This window comes from Trachurus trachurus (assembly GCF_905171665.1).
Source record: "Trachurus trachurus genome assembly, chromosome: 5".
In the NCBI taxonomy this organism is placed as follows: Eukaryota; Metazoa; Chordata; class Actinopteri; order Carangiformes; family Carangidae; genus Trachurus; species Trachurus trachurus.
The window spans coordinates 25,131,289-25,156,819 of NC_139896.1; the positions used below are offsets into that span (position 1 = coordinate 25,131,289).

The following is a 25,531-nucleotide window of genomic DNA, read 5'->3' on the forward strand; positions in this document are numbered from 1 at the left end:
CAACTATTGTCCAGAGGGATTTGGCACACTTAGTAAAACAGCTGTCTCACTCCTGACCCCCCTAAAAGAGCTGAAACTTTTATTTGGTAAATTTATACCAAGGCTCAATTTTGACTTGATATTTGAATTTCAAGTAAGAACAAATTAACTGTTGTTATTTATTTTTATGTTTTTCAATTACATATGTAGAAGATCCAAAATATACCTTGGAGGCAACCAATGAAATTCTCTCCCTCCAGATGGTTGGTGACATAAGGCGTGTCTCCATTACAGCACACATCCAGCATGCATCACAAAAGCTAATTTAAAGCTCCTTTTGTGAACTGACCACATGACTAAAAGGCTCAGTGTGGGAAACAGAGAACAACTTTCTACTCACACCAGCAACCATAAGACAGAAAACACACCTGCTACAGCACACTATAGTGAAACTTTGTTGCTATTAGGTCATCAATACAATTAAAACTACCAAGATACCTGGTATTGTTTCGAAGTTCCTTGCAGGGACTACTTCAAGATAAATGAAAAAAGTTGGGAAAACTGCATAAACTGCAAGACAGACTAACAATAACCCTGAATTACGATTGCAGTCTGCCATTGAGATTTTGCAAAGAACATGACTCAAGTACACATGCCATGAGCTGAGTCAAAGTCAGGCAGCAGGTCTGCTCTCTACAGGGTCAACACTTTCCCAGAGTTACACAGAGCTCTGTGAGTCTCTCTCCATCACCCCTCAGTGCTCCACCTGCTCCCCTGAGACCTAACCATTGTCCCCCAGGCAATATGACCACCGAGCATGTGGCAGCCAAGCAGTCCTTTCATTTTTTTAGCCTCTCTGATTGGCTGAGAGTGTGAGAAACTCCAGCCAGACCAAGACCCACACATTCATATGGAGATGTGGGACTATAAATAGGAGGGATGAAGCCAGCAGAGATCAGACTCTCTCTACAGAGACCTCTACAGCACAGAGATCCAGCCATGGCTCCTACAATCACTGCAGCATTCACCAACTCTCACGAGCACCTGACTGTGACTCACAAGGTAAATTGTAGATTCAACTTAATCTTCATCCTTGACTTCTTGTCTTTGTTGATGCAACACTTTACTCCAGGACCAGTTTATTAATGACTTTGTTCTTCTCTCTACAGATCAGAAAACCTCTGGTGGAGAAGTTACGCAGAGAGCGAATCAACAGCAGCATCGAGCAGCTCAAGTCTCTCCTGGGTCCAGAGTTCTTCAAACAGCAGCCAGACTCCAAGCTGGAGAAAGCAGACATCCTGGAGATGACAGTTTGCTTCCTGACACAGCTGCAGCAGCAGAATCAACAGCAGAGAAGACTGCTGAACCACGTCAACAAGCTGCAGTCTTCCTCTGATAAGAGCCTGATGGAGGCTGACTTCTCTCTCCTGAGCTCCACAGTCCACAGCAGCACCACCAAAGAGAAGAGTCCAGTCAACAGCGCCCTCTGGAGGCCGTGGTAGACACCTACAGACTGGACTTACTCCCTGACAAACTGAGACCACCATGTTGGTCAAAGATCACTACAACTGAATTCTATGAAATTTAAGGACTTGTTCTTCTGTATGAACAGAAACTTTTATTTTCCCTTGATGGATTTTTATTTTCCTACTGGAAACAACTGATACTATATCTTTCAATTTAAGAAGGAGAACAAATTGTCATGCATATTGCATGAATCAAATATGATTGCTTTAGCAATTACTATTATTATGCTTCACTGTACATCATGTATCAGTGACAAATACTGCTATGGTAACATTTGTTATCTTTTGATTAGTATTGATTAAGGTGATAAATGTCCCTTTTTATGGACATATCGTCTTAATGGACTTTAAATCCATTTAATCTCTTTGATTATTAACAACTGATCTGTTGTAAGATCCTAGTGTTCACTGTTTGTTTTTAAGTTTTACTTAATTTTATTGATCATTTTGATCAAACATTTTAATCGTCCTGTTGATGGACATTTTGTCATAATTGACCTTTTCTTTATGTGATGAATGAAAATTGATCTGTTTTAAGATGTTTATCCTTTTCTTTTTATAAAAGGTGTTGATGATGTCTCTTTGTCACAGTTTTCCAGTGACAATAAGTTTCTACATGATGAAAATTAACTGAATTTTACAGTTATCAAGAATGTGACCTGTTGTCTGGTCGTTTTTTATTGTCACTTTTGTTCAACCACAAATGTTTGAATGAAGTCAGAAACAACTCTCAAAGCAGAGTGACTACAGTGTCAAAATGTTTGTCTTTTGTAAAGACAGTTGTCCCCTTACTCTCTCTGAGTACAGTGTGTCTTGTAGAAATCTACAAGTTGTTGTTGTGATGTATCATCACGTCTCACTGAAACTTTCATGCTTGTTGTGTCTCATTGTGTCTTGTTGAATAAACAAACACTGTCAGATCAAAATGTTGTGTTTCTGTGTCATTGTGATCCTCACCACAGTGATGAAAGTTGGACATCATGTTTAAGGTCCAGGCCTTGATCTGTGCCTTGGAAATGATACCAGATTATTGTTGTGATGTATCATCACATAAATATGTTTCCAGTAGGAGAATTCATCAAATGCATCACTGAGTTTATTTCAATAAAGAAATCTAAGTGATCTTTATACCTTTTGGTTTACCATCATTTAATCTGGTGCCTACTTATGCTGTTAACGTTAGGGAACAATTTTAAATCCCTTGTTCAGCATATTTCTTTATCTGGTAACAAAATGGAGTTACATAACTCAATGAGTAAGGGGGGATCTCAGTGAAAACCTGCAGCTTGTGAAGTGTGTTCTTTACTGCAGCACCATGTGGTGCTATGTGGTGATGAGAATAACCTGCTGGTCAACACCAGCAAGACCAAGGAGCTTGTCATGGATTTCAGACGTAATGCTGACACACAGCTGAAAGTGAAATGCTGAAGGTTCTTAGTTACATTATGAAGGAAACTGAATTTCCGTTTACACATCACCTATTAGAGCAAGACTGTTTAACAGGAGCGAGTAGTTTGGAAGATTATCTGAGAATTTCAGACCTGTTTTGCTTTTTTTTTTTTTTTTTTTTAATCTGTGCTTTTCTTTTGACAACTAACTGCATTTTTAAAGAATAAGAAAAACTAACCAAATAAAATATATCCTCTGTGCTTATGTAACATTTAAATTATAAAATTCTGATTAATGTTAAATAACGTTTTTTCAAAAAGGATAAAAACATGCCTGAACATGTCTCATAGTAACCAGTCTGTCAGTGCACTTCCATTAGCATCCTTAACCACGCCAGCAGCCAACAACTATTGTCCAGATGAATTGAGCACACTTCAGAAAACAGCTGTCTCAACTCCTTACTTAACGTAAAGATGAAATTTTGAACTGGTTAATGATAAAATATAAAATAAAAAAAAAGTTTCTATGTATGGATCTTTTTTCTGTTTTTCTACCCCAAACTTCCAATTCAGTATGAGTGAAGAGACTTGATCCGTTTTCAATTATATCTTTAAAAAACATCAAAGCTCAGAGGCAGCCAATGAGCTTCTTTCCCTCCAGATGGCTGGTTACGTCAGGCTATGTCTCCGTTACAGCACACATCCAGCATCCGTCACAAAAGCTCCTTTCAAACTCCTTTTGTAGTAAACTGACCACACGATTCAAAGGCTCAGTGTGGGAAACAGAGACCAACTTTCTACTCACACCAACTAGCCACAGAGCAGAAGAAACACCTGCTACATCTGGACACCAGGAAAACTTTGGCTAGACTCAAATTAAACTGAAAAATACCAATATCCACTGTTGTTCACAACTACCTCACAGCACTGACAAAAGTCTGCTTAAAACAGCTGGAATTGGTGTCCACAACCGTGTACTGTATAACTGAGATTAATGTATAAAATTAAAAAAAAAAAATGTTGTTAATTAGTTTTGTGTTCAACCATTCTTCTTTGACTTCTGGATTTCAGTGTTGATTTAGCAGATTTATAGTCAAATACACATTAAAGTAGTTTAATGTGTGTCACTGGATGACTGGTGGTAATATTATACTTCACCTACTTGATGTGTAATATAGCATTATTGATCATTGTGGTGAAATTTATGAATGGAAATGTTGTTTCTTCATTAAGATATCGTACTGTAGCCTAATTGTCAGCTTTCTCTCTGTAATTATTAGTGTGACTGCTGAGCAGTCACACTATTGTTCTTCTGTTTGGCCATTTTCTTCCGCCTTTTTACGGTCTTCTTCTAGTCCTTCATACTTTGTGCTATTTCAACAATTCATATATCAAAACGTGCAGCTTTTTCTGGACTTTATTGGCATTACTTTTCTCTTTTTAACTCTTTATACTTTTTAAAATATTTAACTTTTTAGATGTTGACAGTGTGCAGATCATTAACAGACAACAGTCTTCTTGACAACTCCACTGTAGTGTAGGGGTTAGGGTGGCCGCCTCCCAACCCTAAGGTCCCTGGTTCGAATCCAAGGGAAGAACTCTTGTTATGTTATGTTGAATTCTGCTCTCCTCCCCCGCCTTCAATTGGTCACAGGTGTTTGTTATCTCCTTGATTACTCATACCAGTTTGCAGCACATCATCACATTACAATGAATGACAACAGTCATGAAAGCAGTGTGCTCTCTGTAGCCGAGTGGCAGAGTAAAGGTTTAGTGATCATATGGTCATGGGTTCGATTCCTGCCTTAGTCATTTCACATCATTGCTTGACTTTTGATTCCAATTATTCAGCTGTCATTGGACAGTCTTTGATTCCTCATAGTATAAAGCTCATTGTATCAAAGGTTTTCTTTACCCCTCACATACTGTCTCTGTCTGTAGCCTAGTGGTTAGCTTGCTGGTCTGGAGACCTGAAGGTTGCTGGTTCAAATCTTGCCTCAACAACAATTATAGTGAATTATTTTCCCAGTCGTCATCTGTTGACTTCTGATAACTTGCTTCATGTTGAAACTGCTGCTCTCAGCCTGAAATTCACAGAAATTTTCATTCTAAGTCATTCAAGCTTGACTCTCAAGCTTTCTTGATGTTGACAGTGTGCAGATCATTAACAGACAACAGTCTCTGCAACTGTGTGTGCACTGTGGCCTAGAGGCAGAGTGGAAGTCTAATGACCATGAGGTTGTGGGTTCGATTCCGACCTTGGTCAAACATTTGTATGGTGATCACTGCTTGCACTATTTGCTAATTCTGCAACAGCGTTCAGTTGCTGTCAGCAGTCACACCATTTCCATTCTTGGAAATGCTTTTTCTAGTTAATATCTGATCTTTGGTAAGATCCAAAAGCTTTTATCGTTTTACAAAACATTTTAGAGGCAATATCACCATTTTTTTTGCGATACCTTTGTGCTTCACTTAGGCATCACATGTTGGCACAGTGTAGTTCAATAGTAATACTTGTTATTTCTCAAGTAGTAATCACTTTGAAAAAAATATATTTACCGTCCTGTTGGGTATTTGACATAAGTCTTGTTTTCACTTTATGTAATTTTTAACCAATCTGTTTTAAGATCAACATGATTAATTTGTTGGTATGAAAAGGTTTTGTTAATGTCACAGTTTTTCAGCAACATTATGAGGTTTTCTGTGTGTGATCATTTTTAAGTTAACCATTTCCCTCTCTGAAGAGCTCACACCCTGTCTAATGAGAGGTACAATAGGACACACTTCTATTGTTCCTCCAGTGAAAGGACAAAGTGTGGGAAACCAGAGGAAACTCTCTCACAGAGCCCTGTGGGACAATAGATCCAGACCTTTGACCTTAGGTGAAGAGGAAAAGGGACACTGACTTGCAAAATGGGACATAATTTGTCATCATATTTTAAATTTTTAACATTTCTTAAAAAATAAAATAAAATAAAAAACAGTCACATAGGTGTCACAAGTTGAGTATACAGTAACTGTTTCCGATAGGAGTGCAGTCACTGAAAAATAAATCTGTCAATTAAGTGTAAAAGTAAAATGTGCTGTGTTTCTTTGATTTAATTAATATTCCAGTTTCACACATTTGGCCATGGAAAACAACAACAACAACACTGGAAAAAATTAATAATAATTGGTAAGGTAACTGTAAAAAATGCCCTCAAAATATTTAAGGGGGACCCTAAAAAAAGCCTTTAGGAATTAGAAACAGTTTCATTCTTTAGATGCACAGAGTGTGGGAAAGCTCTGGAGAGAGGAGTTTGGACTGATTATTCTCCAAAGGGATTTGGCACACTTCAGGAAACAGCTGCCTCACCCTCATTTACAGAACTGATACGAGACCAGAGTTGTGATTGGATGATCAATATGTGACAGTGATTAAAAGTTCACTGAATAATCTGTAATCTGTGAACTATCAAATTTACTTTTCACAATAAAACTGTCCTCCTCACACTTCTGAACTCTGAAAAACTGTCAGAGACGACCAATGGTGGTCTTTCCCTCCAGATGGTTGGTGACGTCAGGCTCTGTTTCTACTTCGACACACGTCTATTATCAGTCACACAAGCTCATTCAAAGTCCCTTTGTGCTTCATTGACCACAGCACAGGGAGGCAGTGTGGGAAACTGAGAGAAACTGTCTACTCACACTGAGGACAGGACACGAGTCTGAAGAGTGTGCCACATCTGGAGCAGGACGATCATTGGTGTAATATATATAGGCTACTGCATCGGTGTTAAAGCCCTGTGTAATACACAATTACATTGAATTCTGAAAAAATATAATACTTTTTCTTTGTTTTTCAGAAAAAGGAGGAAAAGTTCAGAATGAAAATGTTACTTTGATATAATATTAATGCAGAATAAACAGCATTATTTGGACTTGCCAGATTGAACTTTGGGTAGATATGTTTTCATGCTAAATTCTGTACTCAACAACATCTTTTATTCCGTCACATATCATTGATATGGTTTTGTAATCACAGATGTGATAAACTGTCCCACCTGTAAGAATGATCAGCATTCTCTCAGTCAAAGTCATTGATCCCAGCATCAGGCAGCAGGTCTGCTCTCTACAGGGTCAACACTTTCCCAGAGTTACACAGAGCTCTGTGAGTCTCTCTCCATCACCCCTCAGTGCTCCACCTGCTCCCCTGAGACCTAACCATTGTCCCCCAGGCAATGCAACACCATTCAGCATGTTGCTGCTCCACATGTCCTATTATCTCACCAAGCCCTCTGATTGGCTGAGAGTGTGAGAAACTCCAGCCAGACCAAGACCCACACATTCATATGGAGATGTGGGACTATAAATAGGAGGGATGAAGCCAGCAGAGATCAGACTCTCTCTACAGAAACCTCTACAGCACAGAGATCCAGCCATGGCTCCTACAATCACTGCAGCATTCACCAACTCTCACGACCATCTGACTCTGACTCACAAGGTAAATTGTAGATTCAACTTAATCTTCATCCTTGACTTCTTGTCTTTGTTGATGCAACACTTTACTCCAGGACCAGTTTATTAATGACTTTGTTCTTCTCTCTACAGATCAGAAAGCCTCTGGTGGAGAAGTTACGCAGAGAGCGAATCAACAGCAGCATCGAGCAGCTCAAGTCTCTCCTGGGTCCAGAGTTCTTCAAACAGCAGCCAGACTCCAAGCTGGAGAAAGCAGACATCCTGGAGATGACAGTTTGCTTCCTGACACAGCTGCAGCAGCAGAATCAACAGCAGAGAAGACTGCTGAACCACGTCAACAAGCTGCAGTCTTCCTCTGATAAGAGCCTGATGGAGGCTGACTTCTCTCTCCTGAGCTCCACAGTCCACAGCAGCACCACCAAAGAGAAGAGTCCAGTCAACAGCGCCCTCTGGAGGCCGTGGTAGACACCTACAGACTGGACTTACTCCCTGACAAACTGAGACCACCATGTTGGTCAAAGATCACTACAACTGAATTCTATGAAATTTAAGGACTTGTTCTTCTGTATGAACAGAAACTTTTATTTTCCCTTGATGGATTTTTATTTTCCTACTGGAAACAACTGATACTATATCTTTCAATTTAAGAAGGAGAACAAATTGTCATGCATATTGCATGAATCAAATATGATTGCTTTAGCAATTAATATTATTATGCTTCACTGTACGTCATGTATCAGTGACAAATACTGCTATGGTAACATTTGTTATCTTTTGATTAGTATTGATTAAGGTGATAAATGTCCCTTTTTATGGACATATCGACTTAATGGACTTTAAATCCATTTAATCTCTTTGATTATTAACAATTGATCTGTTGTAAGATCCTAGTGTTCACTGTTTGTTTTTAAGTTTTACTTAATTTTATTGATCATTTTGATCAGACATTTTAATTGTCCTGTTGATGGACATTTTGTCATAATTGACCTTTTCTTTATGTGATGAAAGAAAATTGATCTGTTTTAAGATCAACATGTTTATCCTTTTCTTTTCATAAAAGATGTTGATGATGTCTCTTTGACACAGTTTTCCAGTGACAATAAGTTTCTACATGATGAAAATTAACTGAATTTTACAGTTATCAAGAATGTGACCTGTTGTCTGGTCATTTTTTATTGTCACTTTTGTTCAACCACAAATGTTTGAATGAAGTTAGAAACAACTCTCAAAGCAGAGTGACTACAGTGTCAAAATGTTTGTCTTTTGTAAAGACAGTTGTCCCCTTACTCTCTCTGAGTACAGTGTGTCTTGTAGAAATCTACAAGTTGTTGTTGTGATGTATCATCACGTCTCACTGAAACTTTCAAGCTTGTTGTGTCTCATTGTGTCTTGTTGAATAAACAAACACTGTCAGATCAAAATGTTGTGTTTCTGTGTCATTGTGATCCTCACCACAGTGAAGAAAGTTGGACATCTTGTTTAAGGTCCAGGCCTTGATCTGTGCCTTGGAAATGATACCAGATTATTGTTGTGATGTATCATCACATAAATATGTTTCCAGTAGGAGAATTCATCAAATGCATCACTGAGTTCATTTCAGTAAAGAAATCTAAGTGATCTTTATACCTTTTGGTTTCCCATCATTTAATCTGGTGTCTACTTATGCTGTTAACGTTAGGGAACAATCTTAAATCTCTTGTTCAGCATATTTCTTTATCTGGTAACAAAATGGAGTTACATAAGTCAATGAGTAAGGGGGGATCTCAGTGAAAACCTGCAGCTTGTGAAGTGTGTTCTTTACTGCAGCACCATGTGGTGCTATGTGGTGATGAGAATAACCTGCTGGTCAACACCAGCAAGACCAAGGAGCTTGTCATGGATTTCAGATGTAATGCTGACACACAGCTGAAAGTGAAATGCTGAAGGTTCTTAGTTACATTATGAAGGAAACTGAATCTCCATTTACACATCAGTACTGTTTAATCTGTGCTTTTCTTTTGACAACTAATTGCATTTTTAAAGAATAATAAAGACTAATCAAATAGGCTATAATTTGTCTTCTGTTGCTCATGTAAAATTTAAATGATTATATTCTGTTTAATGTTAAATAATGTTTTTTCAAAAAGGATAAAACATGCCTGAACATGTCTCATAGTAACCAGTCTGTCAGTGCACTTCCATTAGCATCCTTAACCACGCCAGCAGCCAACAACTATTGTCCAGATGGATTTAGCACACTTCAGAAAACAGCTGTCTCAACTCCTTACTTAACGTAAAGCTGAAATTTTGAACTGGTTAATGATAAAATATAAAATAAAATAAAAGTTTCTATGTATGGATATTTTTTCTGTTTTTCTACCCCAAACTTCCAATTCAGTATGAGTGAAGAGACTTGATCCGTCTTCAATTATATCTTTAAAAAACATCAAGGCTCAGATGCAGCCAATGAGCTTCTTTCCCTCCAGATGGCTGGTTACGTCAGGCTGTGTCTCCTACAGCACACATCCAGCATCCGTCACAAAAGCTCCTTTCAAACTTCTTTTGTAGTAAACTGACCACACGATTCAAAGGCTCAGTGTGGGAAACAGAGACCAACTTTCTACTCACACCAACTAGCCACAAAGCAGAAGAAACACCTGCTACATCTGGACACCAGGAAAACTTTGGCTAGACTCAAATTAAACTGAAAAATACCAATATCCACTGTTGTTCACAACTACCTCACAGCACTGACAAAAGTCTGCTTAGAAACAAAACCGCAAGAATTGGTGTCCACAACCGTGTACTGTATAACTGAGATTAATGTATAAAACTTTTTTTTTAAGTTGTTAATTAGTTTTGTGGTCAACCATTCTTCTTTGACTTCTGGATTTCAGTGTTGAATTAGCAGATTTATAGTCAAATACACATTAAAGTAGTTTAATGTGTGTCACTGGATGACTGGTGGTAATATTATACTTCACCTACTTGATGTGTAATATAGCATTATTGATCATTGTGGTGAAATTTATGAATGGAAATGTTGTTTCTTCATTAAGATATTGTACTGTAGCCTAATTGTCAGCTTTCTCTCTGTAATTAGTAATATCTGATCTTTGGTAAGATCCAAAAGCTTTTATCGTTTTACAAAACATTTTAGAGGCAATATCACATTTTTTTTTTTTGCGATACCATGTGCTTCACTTAGGCATCACATGTTGGCACAGTGTAGTTCAATAGTAATACTTGTTATTTCTCAAGTAGTAATCACTTTGAAATAATATATTTACCGTCCTGTTGGGTATTTGACATGAGTCTTGTTTTCACTTCATGTAATTTTTATGAACCAATCTGTTTTAAGATCAACATGATTCATTTTTTCGGTATGAAAAGGTTTCTTTAATGTCACATTGTCACAGTTTTTCAGCAACATTATGAGGTTTTCTGTGTGTGATCATTTTTAAGTTAACCATTTCCCTCTCTGAAGAGCTCACACCCTGTCTAATGAGAGGTACAATAGGACACACTTCTATTGTTCCTCCAGTGAAAGGACAAAGTGTGGGAAACCAGAGGAAACTCTCTCACAGAGCCCTGTGGGACAATAGATCCAGACCTTTGACCTTAGGTGAAGAGGAAAAGGGGCACTGACTTGCAAAATGGGACATAATTTGTCATCATATTTAACATTTTTAACATTTCTTGAAAAAATAAATAAATAAATAAAAAACAGTCACATACATAGGTGACACAAGTTGAGTATACAGTAGGGGAGACTGGGGACAGTTGCAACAAGGGACGGTTGCAACAAGCCTTATTTCTCCAATCAGAAACATGCTAGAGTGATGACACTCACACTGCACATTCACAGTTAGACCCTCTACCCACCAATAATAGAAAAGACATATTCAGCATCTGCTCCTGCTTGTACTGAGACAAAGTTGTTTTAAGGGTATGAAAGTAGCTTTTTTCATGAGCTGTATTTTTGTCATACTGTCCTGACCTTTTGTATGAATTAATCCAAACCTACCTAGTTTGAATCACTGTTTTGTTGACTATCAAATGACATGGTTAGCATGTGCCAGTGTCATTGTGTCTAGCTAGTACATGATGTTTTGTCATGACTGACAGGGTGGGGACGGTTGCAACAACTGCCATTTGAATATGGAAGCACTATGCAAATGCAAATGTATAAAATGAAACATTTTTAGCTTAAAATAGGCACAATATATCTATTTTTTTCCCTCATGATGAACAGAACAGCCAATTATATTAAACCATGAGAGACTAAGATTTCAAAAATAATTCTCCAGATAACTTCCTATAATGAAATATACAATTTGTAGTTGTATCTTATTCTATGGGACAGACATAGCCACATATATTTTCCTTTGAAAATTAGAGAAAAGTAAATTTATTTGATGTCATACAGTGAATAAATCATCCAAAAGTAGAGTACATGTTTATAAAAGTTTCTTGTATTGCAAATAGTTTCATTCTTCTTGTCTCACACTGAGCTATTGAGTTTTATTACCACTGTTAACCTCTGCACATTGACTCTAGGCCTATGTTCTACACAAAACAAAACTCCAACTGTTCTCTGATAAATATTACTAAATAACGAAATAATACTATAGTATTATTGTAAGACAATGCATATTTTAGGAATACTTTGCTTATTGAGACAAAAATCAAAAGTTAATTAGTGAAATTTAATGTATGTTTAATATGTTGCAACCGTCCCTGATCCGTGTTGCAACTGTCCCCACGTTTGGGGTCAGTTGCAACGTCTGGATTTTTCCATTCAAATGAATATTGTGATTGATGTGTCATATGTAACCATCTTTAAATGGTATGACTAATTAGCTGACAAATGTATGTTTAATCTATAAAAGTTTGGTGAGCCTAGTCCAAATAGTCTCTGAGTAACTGAGAAAAATGTAAAAAGTGTTGCAACTGTCCCCAGTCTCCCCTAACTGTTTCCGATAGGAGTGCAGTCACTGAAAAATAAATCTGTCAATTAAGTGTAAAAATAAAATGTGCTGTGTTTCTTTGATTTAATTAATATTTCAGTTTCACACATTTGGCCATGGAAAACAACAACAACAACAACACTGGAAAAATTAATAATAATTGGTAAGGTAACTGTAAAAATACCCTCAAAATATTTAAGGGGGACCCTAAGAAAAGCCTATAGGAATTAGAAACAGTTTCATTCTTTAGATGCACAGAGTGTGGGAAAGCTCTGGAGAGAGGAGTTTGGACTGATTATTCTCCAAAGGGATTTGGCACACTTCAGGAAACAGCTGCCTCACCCTCATTTACAGAACTGATACGAGACCAGAGTTATGATTGGATGATCAATATGTGGCAGTGATTAAAAGTTCACTGAATAATCTGTAATCTGTGAACTATCAAATTTACTTTTAACAATAAAACTGTCTTCACACTTCTGAACTCTGCAAACTGTCAGAGACGACCAATGGTGTTCTTTTCCTCCAGATGGTTGGTGACGTCAGGCTCTGTTTCTACTTCGACACACGTCTATTATCAGTCACACAAGCTCATTTAAAGTCCCTTTGTGCTTCATTGACCACAGCACAGGGAGGCAGTGTCGGAAACTGAGAGAAACTGTCAACTCACACTGAGGACATGACACGAGTCTGAAGAGTGTGCCACATCTGGACATCAGGACGATCATTGGTGTAATATACAATCTAAATACTGCATGGGTGTTAAAGCCCTAATACACAATTACATTGACTTCCAAAATACAATACATACAATAACACTGTTCTTTTTTTTCAGAATGAAAATGTTACTTTGATATAATATTAAGACAGAATAAACAGCATTATTTGGACTTGCCAGATTGAAGTTTGGGTAGATATGTTTTCATGCTAAATTCTGCACTCAACAACATCTTTTATTCCGTCACATATCATTGATATGGTTTTGTAATCACAGATGTGATAAACTGTCCCACGTGTAAGAATGATCAGCATTTGCTCAGTCAAAGTCATTGATCCCAGCATCAGGCAGCAGGTCTGCTCTCTACAGGGTCAACACTTTCCCAGAGTTACACAGAGCTCTGTGAGTCTCTCTCCATCACCCCTCAGTGCTCCACCTGCTCCCCTGAGACCTAACCATTGTCCCCCAGGCAATGCAACACCATTCAGCATGTTGCTGCTCCACATGTCCTATTATCTCACCAAGCCCTCTGATTGGCTGAGAGTGTGAGAAACTCCAGCCAGACCAAGACCCACACATTCATATGGAGATGTGGGACTATAAATAGGAGGGATGAAGCCAGCAGAGATCAGACTCTCTCTACAGAGACCTCTACAGCACAGAGATCCAGCCATGGCTCCTACAATCACTGCAGCATTCACCAACTCTCACGAGCACCTGACTGTGACTCACAAGGTAAATTGTAGATTCAACTTAATCTTCATCCTTGACTTCTTGTCTTTGTTGATGCAACACTTTACTCCAGGACCAGTTTATTAACTTTGTTCTTCTCTCTACAGATCAGAAAGCCTCTGGTGGAGAAGTTACGCAGAGAGCGAATCAACAGCAGCATCGAGCAGCTCAAGTCTCTCCTGGGTCCAGAGTTCTTCAAACAGCAGCCAGACTCCAAGCTGGAGAAAGCAGACATCCTGGAGATGACAGTTTGCTTCCTGACACAGCTGCAGCAGCAGAATCAACAGCAGAGAAGACTGCTGAACCACGTCAACAAGCTGCAGTCTTCCTCTGATAAGAGCCTGATGGAGGCTGACTTCTCTCTCCTGAGCTCCACAGTCCACAGCAGCACCACCAAAGAGAAGAGTCCAGTCAACAGCGCCCTCTGGAGGCCGTGGTAGACACCTACAGACTGGACTTACTCCCTGACAAACTGAGACCACCATGTTGGTCAAAGATCACTACAACTGAATTCTATGAAATTTAAGGACTTGTTCTTCTGTATGAACAGAAACTTTTATTTTCCCTTGATGGATTTTTATTTTCCTATTGGAAACAACTGATACTATATCTTTCAATTTAAGAAGGAGAACAAATTGTCATGCATATTGCATGAATGAAATATGATTGCTTTAGCAATTACTATTATTATGCTTCACTGTACATCATGGTATCAGTGACAAATACTGCTATGGTAACATTTGTTATCTTTTGATTAGTATTGATTAAGGTGATAAATGTCCCTTTTTATGGACATATCGTCTTAATGGACTTTAAATCCATTTAATCTCTTTGATTATTAACAACTGATCTGTTGTAAGATCCTAGTGTTCACTGTTTGTTTTTAAGTTTTACTTAATTTTATTGATCATTTTGATCAAACATTTTAATTGTCCTGTTGATGGACATTTTGTCATAATTGACAATGTGATGAATGAAAATTGATCTGTTTTAAGATCAACATGTTTATCCATTTCTTTTTATAAAAGGTGTTGATGATGTCTCTTTGTCACAGTTTTCCAGTGACAATAAGTTTCTACATGATGAAAATGAACTGAATTTTACAGTTATCAAGAACGTGACCGGTTCTCTGGTCATTTTTTATTGTCACTTTTGTTCAACCACAAATGTTTGAATGAAGTTAGAAACAACTCTCAAAGCAGAGTGACTACAGTGTCAAAATGTTTGTCTTTTGTAAAGACAGTTGTCCCCTTACTCTCTCTGAGTACAGTGTGTCTTGTAGAAATCTACAAGTTGTTGTTGTGATGCATCATCACGTCTCACTGAAACTTTCATACTTGTTGTGTCTTGTTGAATAAACAAACACTGTCAGATCGAAATGTTGTGTTTCTGTGTCATTGTGATCCTCACCACAGTGAAGAAAGTTGGACATCTTGTTTTTCATTTGGACTCAATTGATAGAGGACTTGATCAGTGTTCCCACCATTCAACGACAAATCATAATTGTTTACAGCAAATACAAAATATATTCATGCATAGATAGATAAATAGATAGATACATTTTATCACAGACCATAGGTCCTGTTAAGAACAAATACAAAAAGACAGAGAAGGAAAAAACGAAACAAAAAAACAGTACGGGGTCGTCTAGCAACCCCTTATTAAAAGACATTCAATACCAGTGTTTCCAGAGCAGTGACATGTAACGCGTGGCACGAAATGCAATGTTCATCAGTTTCAAAACTATCTGATTTTCTGAGTTATTCAGATGGCAGATGAACTTAAACATGACGTTTCTTAAGACAGACTGGAGAGTGATGACTCGAGCAGGCACAAACATCTTGGTGGCGCTGGTCCATCTGGGCCTTTTTAACAAAATTCTCAGAGAGTCATTGTATGCCACTTGCAGTCGCTGAAGGCTCACTTTTTTTTATAATTTGACCACAGATGTGCAGTGTGTGCAATAAGCTTTAAACAGAATCAGCTTCACGTCATCAGAGCAACAGCCAAATTTCCGTATCAATACATTTGCTTGCACATATAATATGTGAGACCGATGCAGAATGTCCTCATCATCAGTGTGCATGTTCACTTTACATCTAAAGACACTGAGCCATAATAAATTAAAGTCAATTCAAGTTAGAGTTTTGATGAAAAGGATTAACAGCCCTATGTTATATTTAGAATAAGTCATCAAACCCAAAGATACAATGTGTCTGACACTTTTGCTGCACCATACTGTACATCACAACAACTGTGTATAATGTAAATTAAATAATAAAAAAAAATTCTTCAACTGAACCATTACTCTGTTAAAGAGCTCCCATAGTGTGTCTAATGAGAGGTACAATAGGACACACTTCTATTGTTCCTCCAGTGAAAAGGCAAAGTGTGGGAAACCAGAGGAAACTCACTCACAGAGCCCTACGGGACAATAGATCCAGACCTTTGACCTGAGGAGACAGAGATTTAAAGGGACACCGACTCATAAAATGGGAATTTCTTCTTCTGTTATTAAATCGCATCTCAAAATATAACCCAACATTAAACTAGGACTTTACTGAGAGTTTTAAAAGCATAATGTTTTCAAAGTAACTGTTGGTTCTGTTATATGGTCTTAGAATATTTGCTTATTTAATACAAGAAACTGTAAGAAAATATTTTTGAGTATTAAAATCTGGGAGGTCAGTGTTTTACTCAAAGCAAATGACTGGAACAAAGTATCAGAGGTTGACTTTAGTGTAAATTAGTTGTATTTTCTCAATAGATTTTGAAAACATGTCAGTATTGTAGGTGATGTTACCAGTAGATTCCACTGTGGCAGATAATGACTGCATATATTTTGGAAATTGAGACTTGATGGTTTTTTAATGATTAAATGAAAAAATGGCCTCATCATATAAAAATGATGAGAATTACAAATGCATTTAAGAAATAGGAAGGGCTTCATTCCTCTAAATGCACAGAGTGTGGGAAAGCTCTGGAGAGAGGAGTTTAGACTGATTAGCATCCTTGACTCCACCAGCAGCCGACTATTCTCCAAAGGGATTTGGCACACTTCAGGAAACAGCTGCCTCATCCTCCCACCCTCATGTACAGAACCTTGATCCAGTTGCTGATACAAGACCAGAGTTATGATTAAGTGATCAATATGTGTGACAGTTAAGTTTACTAAATCATCTAATACATCACTTGAACTCTCCTTGAAATAAAACTGTCTTCACACTTCTGAACTCTGCAAACTGTCAGAGACGACCAATGGTGGTCTTTCCCTCCAGATGGTCGGTGACGTCAGGCTCTGTTTCTACTTCGACACACGTCTATTATCAGTCACACAAGCTCATTTAAAGTCCCTTTGTGCTTCATTGACCACAGCACAGGGAGGCAGTGTGGGAAACTGAGAGAAACTGTCTACTCACACTCATGACAGGACACAAGTCTGAAGAGTGTGCCACATCTGGACATCAGGACGATCATTGGTGTAATGTACAGTACAATCTATATACTGCATGGGTGTTAAAGCCCTGTGTAATACACAATTACATTGACTTCCAATATACAGTAATACTGTTTTTGTTTTGCAGAAAAAAGAGGAAAAGTTCAGAATGAAAATGTTACTTTGATATAATATTAAGACAGAATAAACAGCATTAGTTGAACTTCCTAGATTGAACTTTGGGTAGATATGTTTTCATGCTAAATTCTGTACTCAACAACATCTTTTATTCCGTCACATATCATTGATATGGTTTTGTAATCACAGATGTGATAAACTGTCCCACGTGTAAGAATGATCAGCATTCTCTCAGTCAAAGTCATTGATCCCAGCATCAGGCAGCAGGTCTGCTCTCTACAGGGTCAACACTTTCCCAGAGTTACACAGAGCTCTGTGAGTCTCTCTCCATCACCCCTCAGTGCTCCACCTGCTCCCCTGAGACCTAACCATTGTCCCCCAGGCAATGCAACACCATTCAGCATGTTGCTGCTCCACATGTCCTATTATCTCACCAAGCCCTCTGATTGGCTGAGAGTGTGAGAAACTCCAGCCAGACCAAGACCCACACATTCATATGGAGATGTGGGACTATAAATAGGAGGGATGAAGCCAGCAGAGATCAGACTCTCTCTACAGAAACCTCTACAGCACAGAGATCCAGCCATGGCTCCTACAATCACTGCAGCATTCACCAACTCTCACGAGCATCTGACTCTGACTCACAAGGTAAATTGTAGATTCAACTTAATCTTCATCCTTGACTTCTTGTCTTTGTTGATGCAACACTTTACTCCAGGACCAGTTTATTAATGACTTTGTTCTTCTCTCTACAGATCAGAAAGCCTCTGGTGGAGAAGTTACGCAGAGAGCGAATCAACAGCAGCATCGAGCAGCTCAAGTCTCTCCTGGGTCCAGAGTTCTTCAAACAGCAGCCAGACTCCAAGCTGGAGAAAGCAGACATCCTGGAGATGACAGTTTGCTTCCTGACACAGCTGCAGCAGCAGAATCAACAGCAGAGAAGACTGCTGAACCACGTCAACAAGCTGCAGTCTTCCTCTGATAAGAGCCTGATGGAGGCTGACTTCTCTCTCCTGAGCTCCACAGTCCACAGCAGCACCACCAAAGAGAAGAGTCCAGTCAACAGCGCCCTCTGGAGGCCGTGGTAGACACCTACAGACTGGACTTACTCCCTGACAAACTGAGACCACCATGTTGGTCAAAGATCACTACAACTGAATTCTACGAAATTTAAGGACTTGTTCTTCTGTATGAACAGAAACTTTTATTTTCCCTTGATGGATTTTTATTTTCCTATTGGAAACAACTGATACTATATCTTTCAATCTAAGAAGGAGAACAAATTGTCATGCATATTGCATGAATGAAGTATGATTGCTTTAGCAATTACTATTATTATGCTTCACTGTACATCATGGTATCAGTGACAAATACTGCTATGGTAACATTTGTTATCTTTTGATTAGTATTGATTAAGGTGATAAATGTCCCTTTTTATGGACATATCGTCTTAATGGACTTTAAATCAATTTAATCTCTTTGATTATTAACAACTGATCTGTTGTAAGATCCTAGTGTTCACTGTTTGTTTTTAAGTTTTACTTAATTTTATTGATCATTTTGATCAAACATTTTAATCGTCCTGTTGATGGACATTTTGTCATAATTGACCTTTTCTTTATGTGATGAATGAAAATTGATCTGTTTTAAGATCAACATGTTTATCCTTTTCTTTTTATAAAAGGTGTTGATGATGTCTCTTTGTCACAGTTTTCCAGTGACAATAAGTTTCTACATGATGAAAATGAACTGAATTTTACAGTTATCAAGAATGTGACCTGTTGTCTGGTCATTTTTTATTGTCACTTTTGTTCAACCACAAATGTTTGAATGAAGTTAGAAACAACTCTCAAAGCAGAGTGACTACAGTGTCAAAATGTTTGTCTTTTGTAAAGACAGTTGTCCCCTACTCTCTCTGAGTACAGTGTGTCTTGTAGAAATCTACAAGTTGTTGTTGTGATGTATCATCACGTCTCACTGAAACTTTCATGCTTGTTGTGTCTCATTGTGTCTTGTGGAATAAACAAACACTGTCATATTGAAATGTTGTGTTTATGTGTCATTGTGATCCTCACCACAGTGAAGAAAGTTGGACATCTTGTTTTTCATTTGGACTCAATTGATAGAGGACTTGATCAGTGTCCCCACCTTTCAACGACAAAACATAATTAAATACAGCAAATACAAAATATATTCATTCATAATGTGCATTAGTTTAGTTTAAATCTGAGTCAATATAAAGTAAACTAAATTCAAGAGTTTAGATGAAGAAGACTAAGATATATTTAGAATAAGTCATTTAACCAATGTGTCTGACGCTTTAGCTGAAACATTGCAACAACTGTGTTTTATAATGTAAAACAATCTTCAACTGAAACATTACTAAATTAAAGAGCTCCCATAGTGTATCAAATGAGAGGTACAATAGGACACACTTCTTTTGTTCCTCCAGTGAAAAGACAAAGTGTGGGAAACCAGAGGAAACTCTCTCACAGAGCCCTACGGGACAATAGATCCAGACCTTTGACCTGAGGAGACAGAGATTAAAGGGACATAGACTCATAAAATGGGAAAATCTTCTTCTGTTATTAAATCGTATATCAAATTTAACCCTCAAAGTGTAAAATTGGGATTTTACTGAGATTTTCAAAACACAATGTTTTTTAATTAAACTACTCTCGTTCAGTTTAGTCTTATTTTGCTATGAAGCAAGACACTGGGGGAAAAAAAGTAATAAAAGCTGGGAGGTCAGTGTTTTATTCAAAGCAAATGACTGGAGCAAAGTATCAAATTTTGACTTTCGTATAAGTTAGTTGTATTTTCTCAATAGACTTTGAAATTATGTCAGTATTGTAGGTGATAATTATATTCCACAGTGGCAGATAATGACTGCATGTATTTCGAAATTGGGACTTGATGGCTTATTAATTATGACATGAAAACATGACCTCATCATATAAAATTATGAGCATTACAAACGCTTGACCACAATACTAACAACTTTGTTTATTTGTATACATTAATCTCAGTTATATACACGGTTGTGGACACCAATTCCAGCTGTTTTAAGCAGACTTTTGTCAGTGCTGTGAGGTAGTTGTGAACAACAGTGGATATATAGTGGTATTTTTCAGTTTAATTTGAGTCTAGCCAAAGTTTTCCTGGTGTCCAGATGTAGCAGGTGTTTCTTCTGCTTTGTGGCTAGTTGGTGTGAGTAGAAAGTTGGTCTCTGTTTCCCACACTGAGCCTTTGAATCGTGTGGTCAGTTTACTACAAAAGAAGTTTGAAAGGAGCTTTTGTGACGGATGCTGGATGTGTGCTGTAGGAGACACAGCCTGACGTAACCAGCCATCTGGAGGGAAAGAAGCTCATTGGCTGCCTCTGAGCTTTGATGTTTTTTAAAGATATAATTGAAAACGGATCAAATCTCTTCACTCATACTGAATTGGAGGGTTGGGGTAGAAAAACAGAAAAAAGATCCATACATAGAAACTTTTATTTTATTTTATATTTTATCATTAACCAGTTCAGAATGTCATCTTTACGTTAAGTAAGGAGTTGAGACAGCTGTTTTCTGAAGTGTGCTAAATCCATCTGGACAATAGTTGTTGGCTGCTGGCGTGGTTAAGGATGCTAATGGAAGTGCACTGACAGACTGGTTACCATGAGACATGTTCAGGCATGTTTTATCCTTTTTGAAAAAACATTATTTAACATTAAACAGAATATAATCATTTAAATTTTACATGAGCAACAGAAGATAAATTATAGCCTATTGATTAATCTTTCTTATTCTTTAAAAATGCAGTTAGTTGTCAAAAGTAAAGCACAGATTAAACAGTCTTACTGATGTGCAAATGGAGATTCAGTTTCCTTCATAATGTAACTAAGAACCTTCAGCATTTCACTTTCAGCTGTGTGTCAGCATTACGTCTGAAATCCATGACAAGCTCCTTGGTCTTGCTGGTGTTGACCAGCAGGTTATTCTCATCACCACATAGCACCACATGGTGCTGCAGTAAAGAACACACTTCACAAGCTGCAGGTTTTCACTGAGATCCCCCCTTACTCATTGACTTATGTAACTCCATTTTGTTACCAGATAAAGAAAAATGCTGAACAAGAGATTTAAAATTGTTCCCTGACGTTAACAGCATAAGGCACCAGATTAAATGATGGTAAAACAAAAAGTATAAAGATCACTTAGATTTCTTTATTGAAATAAACTCAGTGATGCATTTGATGAAGGCTCCTACTGGAAACATATTTATGTGATGATACATCACAACAATAATCTGGTAACATTTCCAAGGCACAGATCAAGGCCTGGACCTTAAACAAGATGTCCAACTTTCATCACTGTGGTGAGGATCACAATGACACAGAAACACAACATTTTGATCTGACAGTGTTTGTTTATTCAACAAGACACAATGAGACACAACAAGCATGAAAGATTCAGTGAGACGTGATGATACATCACAACAACAACTTGTAGATTTCTACAAGACACACTGTACTCAGAGAGAGTAAGGGGACAACTGTCTTTACAAAAGACAAACATTTTGACACTGTAGTCACTCTGCTTTGAGAGTTGTTTTTAACTTCATTCAAACATTTGTGGTTGAACAAAAGTGACAATAAAAAACGACCAGACAACAGGTCACATTCTTGATAACTGTAAAATTCAGTTCATTTTCATCATGTAGAAACTTATTGTCACTGGAAAACTGTGACAAAGAGACATCATCAACACCTTTTATAAAAAGAAAAGGATAAACATCTTAAAACAGATCAATTTTCATTCATCACATAAAGAAAAGGTCAATTATGACAAAATGTCCATCAACAGGACGATTAAAATGTTTGATCAAAATGATCAATAAAATTAAGTAAAACTTAAAAACAAACAGTGAACACTAGGATCTTACAACAGATCAGTTGTTAATAATCAAAGAGATTAAATGGATTTAAAGTCCATTAAGACGATATGTCCATAAAAAGAGACATTTATCACCTTAATCAATACTATGTATAAAAGATAACAAATGTTACCATAGCAGTATTTGTCACTGATAAATGACGTACAGTGAAGCATAATAATATTAATTGCTAAAGCAATCATCAATCATCAAAGTCATCCATGCAATATGCATGACAATTTGTTCTCCTTCTTAAATTGAAAGATATAGTATCAGTTGTTTCCAGTAGGAAAATAAAAATCCATCAAGGGAAAATAAAAGTTTCTGTTCATACAGAAGAACAAGTCCTTAAATTTCATAGAATTCAGTTGTAGTGATCTTTGACCAACATGGTGGTCTCAGTTTGTCAGGGAGTAAGTCCAGTCTGTAGGTGTCTACCACGGCCTCCAGAGGGCGCTGTTGACTGGACTCTTCTCTTTGGTGGTGCTGCTGTGGACTGTGGAGCTCAGGAGAGAGAAGTCAGCCTCCATCAGGCTCTTATCAGAGGAAGACTGCAGCTTGTTGACGTGGTTCAGCAGTCTTCTCTGCTGTTGATTCTGCTGCTGCAGCTGTGTCAGGAAGCAAACTGTCATCTCCAGGATGTCTGCTTTCTCCAGCTTGGAGTCTGGCTGCTGTTTGAACAACTCTGGACCCAGGAGAGACTTGAGCTGCTCGATGCTGCTGTTGATTCGCTCTCTGCGTAACTTCTCCACCAGAGGCTTTCTGATCTGTAGAGAGAAGAACAAAGTCATTAATAAACTGGTCCTGGAGTAAAGTGTTGCATCAACAAAGACAAGAAGTCAAGGATGAAGATTAAGTTGAATCTACAATTTACCTTGTGAGTCAGAGTCAGGTGCTCGTGAGAGTTGGTGAATGCTGCAGTGATTGTAGGAGCCATGGCTGGATCTCTGTGCTGTAGAGGTCTCTGTAGAGAGAGTCTGATCTCTGCTGGCTTCATCCCTCCTATTTATAGTCCCACATCTCCATATGAATGTGTGGGTCTTGGTCTGGCTGGAGTTTCTCACACTCTCAGCCAATCAGAGGGCTTGGTGAGATAATAGGACATGTGGAGCAGCAACATGCTGAATGGTGTTGCATTGCCTGGGGGACAATGGTTAGGTCTCAGGGGAGCAGGTGGAGCACTGAGGGGTGATGGAGAGAGACTCACAGAGCTCTGTGTAACTCTGGGAAAGTGTTGACCCTGTAGAGAGCAGACCTGCTGCCTGATGCTGGGATCAATGACTTTGACTGAGAGAATGCTGATCATTCTTACACGTGGGACAGTTTATCACATCTGTGATTACAAAACCATATCAATGATATGTGACGGAATAAAAGATGTTGTTGAGTACAGAATTTAGCATGAAAACATATCTACCCAAAGTTCAATCTAGGAAGTTCAACTAATGCTGTTTATTCTGTCTTAATAATATATCAAAGTAACATTTTCATTCTGAAAAAAAAGAACAGTATTATTGTATGTATTGTATTTTGGAAGTCAATGTAATTGTGTATTAGGGCTTTAACACCCATGCAGTATTTAGATTGTATATTACACCAATGATCATCCTGATGTCCAGATGTGGCACACTCTTCAGACTCGTGTCCTGTCCTCAGTGTGAGTAGACAGTTTCTCTCAGTTTCCCACACTGCCTCCCTGTGCTGTGGTCAATGAAGCACAAAGGGACTTTGAATGAGCTTGTGTGACTGATAATAGACGTGTGTCGAAGTAGAAACAGAGCCTGACGTCACCGACCATCTGGAGGGAAAGAACACCATTGGTCGTCTCTGACAGTTTGCAGAGTTCAGAAGTGTGAAGACAGTTTTATTTCAAGGAGAGTTCAAGTGATGTATTAGATGATTTAGTAAACTTAACTGTCACACATATTGATCACTTAATCATAACTCTGGTCTTGTATCAGCAACTGGATCAAGGTTCTGTACATGAGGGTGGGAGGATGAGGCAGCTGTTTCCTGAAGTGTGCCAAATCCCTTTGGAGAATAGTCGGCTGCTGGTGGAGTCAAGGATGCTAATCAGTCTAAACTCCTCTCTCCAGAGCTTTCCCACACTCTGTGCATTTAGAGGAATGAAGCCCTTCCTATTTCTTAAATGCATTTGTAATTCTCATCATTTTTATATGATGAGGCCATTTTTTCATTTAATCATTAAAAAGCCATCAAGTCTCAATTTCCAAAATATATGCAGTCATTATCTGCCACAGTGGAATCTACTGGTAACATCACCTACAATACTGACATGTTTTCAAAATCTATTGAGAAAATAAAACTAATTTACACTAAAGTCAACCTCTGATTCTTTGTTCCAGTCATTTGCTTTGAGTAAAACACTGACCTCCCAGATTTTATTACTCAAAAATATTTTCTTACAGTTTCTTGTATTAAATAAGCAAATATTCTAAGACCATATAACAGAACCAACAGTTACATTGAAAACATTATCCTTTTAAAACTCTCAGTAAAGTCCTAGTTTAATGTTGGGTTATATTTTGAGATGCGATTTAATAACAGAAGAAGAAATTCCCATTTTATGAGTCTATGTCCCTTTAAATCTCAGTCTCCTCAGGTCAAAGGTCTGGATCTATTGTCCCACAGGGCTCTGTGAGTGAGTTTCCTCTGGTTTCCCACACTTTGCCTTTTCACTGGAGGAACAATAGAAGTGTGTCCTATTGTACCTCTCATTAGACACACTATGGGAGCTCTTTAACAGAGTAATGGTTCAGTTGAAGAATTTTTTTTTATTATTTAATTTACATTATACACAGTTGTTGTGATGTACAGTATGGTGCAGCAAAAGTATCAGACACATTGTATCTTTGGGTTTGATGACTTATTCTAAATATAACATAGGGCTGTTAATCCTTTTCATCAAAACTCTAACTTGAACTGACTTTAATTTATTATGGCTCAGTGTCTTTAGATGTAAAGTGAACATGCACACTGATGATGAGGACATTCTGTATCGGTCTCACATATTATATGTGCAAGCAAATGTATTGATACGGAAATTTGGCTGTTGCTCTGATGACGTGAAGCTGATTCTGTTTAAAGCTTATTGCACACCACTGTACACTGCACATCTGTGGTCAAATTATTAAAAAAAAGTGAGCCTTCAGCGACTGCAAGTGGCATACAATGACTCTCTGAGAATTTTGTTAAAAAGGCCCAGATGGACCAGCGCCACCAAGATGTTTGTGCCTGCTCGAGTCATCACTCTCCAGTCTGTCT

The 25,531-nt window shown here is 37.9% G+C and overlaps 5 protein-coding genes across 5 annotated transcripts; 4 read left to right on the top strand and 1 right to left on the bottom strand.

Annotated features, from left to right (window-relative positions):
- Positions 1-918: 918 nt before the first annotated feature.
- Positions 919-1,481, top strand: LOC310985980 (transcription factor HES-4-like; the record flags this gene model as incomplete). The annotated part of the gene is made up of 2 exons (XM_083971667.1): positions 919-1,041; positions 1,149-1,481. 2 exons carry the CDS (start codon positions 919-921, stop codon positions 1,479-1,481), a joined length of 456 nt encoding a protein of 151 aa, XP_083827793.1.
- A 5,772-nt stretch (positions 1,482-7,253) lies between these two features.
- Positions 7,254-7,816, top strand: LOC310985982 (transcription factor HES-4-like; the record flags this gene model as incomplete). Its single annotated transcript, XM_083971669.1, has 2 exons — positions 7,254-7,376; positions 7,484-7,816. The coding sequence occupies 2 exons, from the start codon at positions 7,254-7,256 to the stop codon at positions 7,814-7,816; spliced, it is 456 nt and encodes a 151-aa protein (XP_083827795.1).
- Positions 7,817-13,630: 5,814 nt separating this feature from the next.
- LOC310986022 (transcription factor HES-4-like) lies at positions 13,631-14,190 on the top strand (the record flags this gene model as incomplete). The annotated part of the gene is made up of 2 exons (XM_083971721.1): positions 13,631-13,753; positions 13,858-14,190. 2 exons carry the CDS (start codon positions 13,631-13,633, stop codon positions 14,188-14,190), a joined length of 456 nt encoding a protein of 151 aa, XP_083827847.1.
- A 3,659-nt stretch (positions 14,191-17,849) lies between these two features.
- LOC310986531 (transcription factor HES-4-like) lies at positions 17,850-18,412 on the top strand (the record flags this gene model as incomplete). The annotated part of the gene is made up of 2 exons (XM_083972469.1): positions 17,850-17,972; positions 18,080-18,412. 2 exons carry the CDS (start codon positions 17,850-17,852, stop codon positions 18,410-18,412), a joined length of 456 nt encoding a protein of 151 aa, XP_083828595.1.
- A 4,268-nt stretch (positions 18,413-22,680) lies between these two features.
- Positions 22,681-23,243, bottom strand: LOC310986719 (transcription factor HES-4-like; the record flags this gene model as incomplete). The annotated part of the gene is made up of 2 exons (XM_083972771.1): positions 22,681-23,013; positions 23,121-23,243. The coding sequence occupies 2 exons, from the start codon at positions 23,241-23,243 to the stop codon at positions 22,681-22,683; spliced, it is 456 nt and encodes a 151-aa protein (XP_083828897.1).
- Between the last annotated feature and the right edge of the window lie 2,288 nt (positions 23,244-25,531).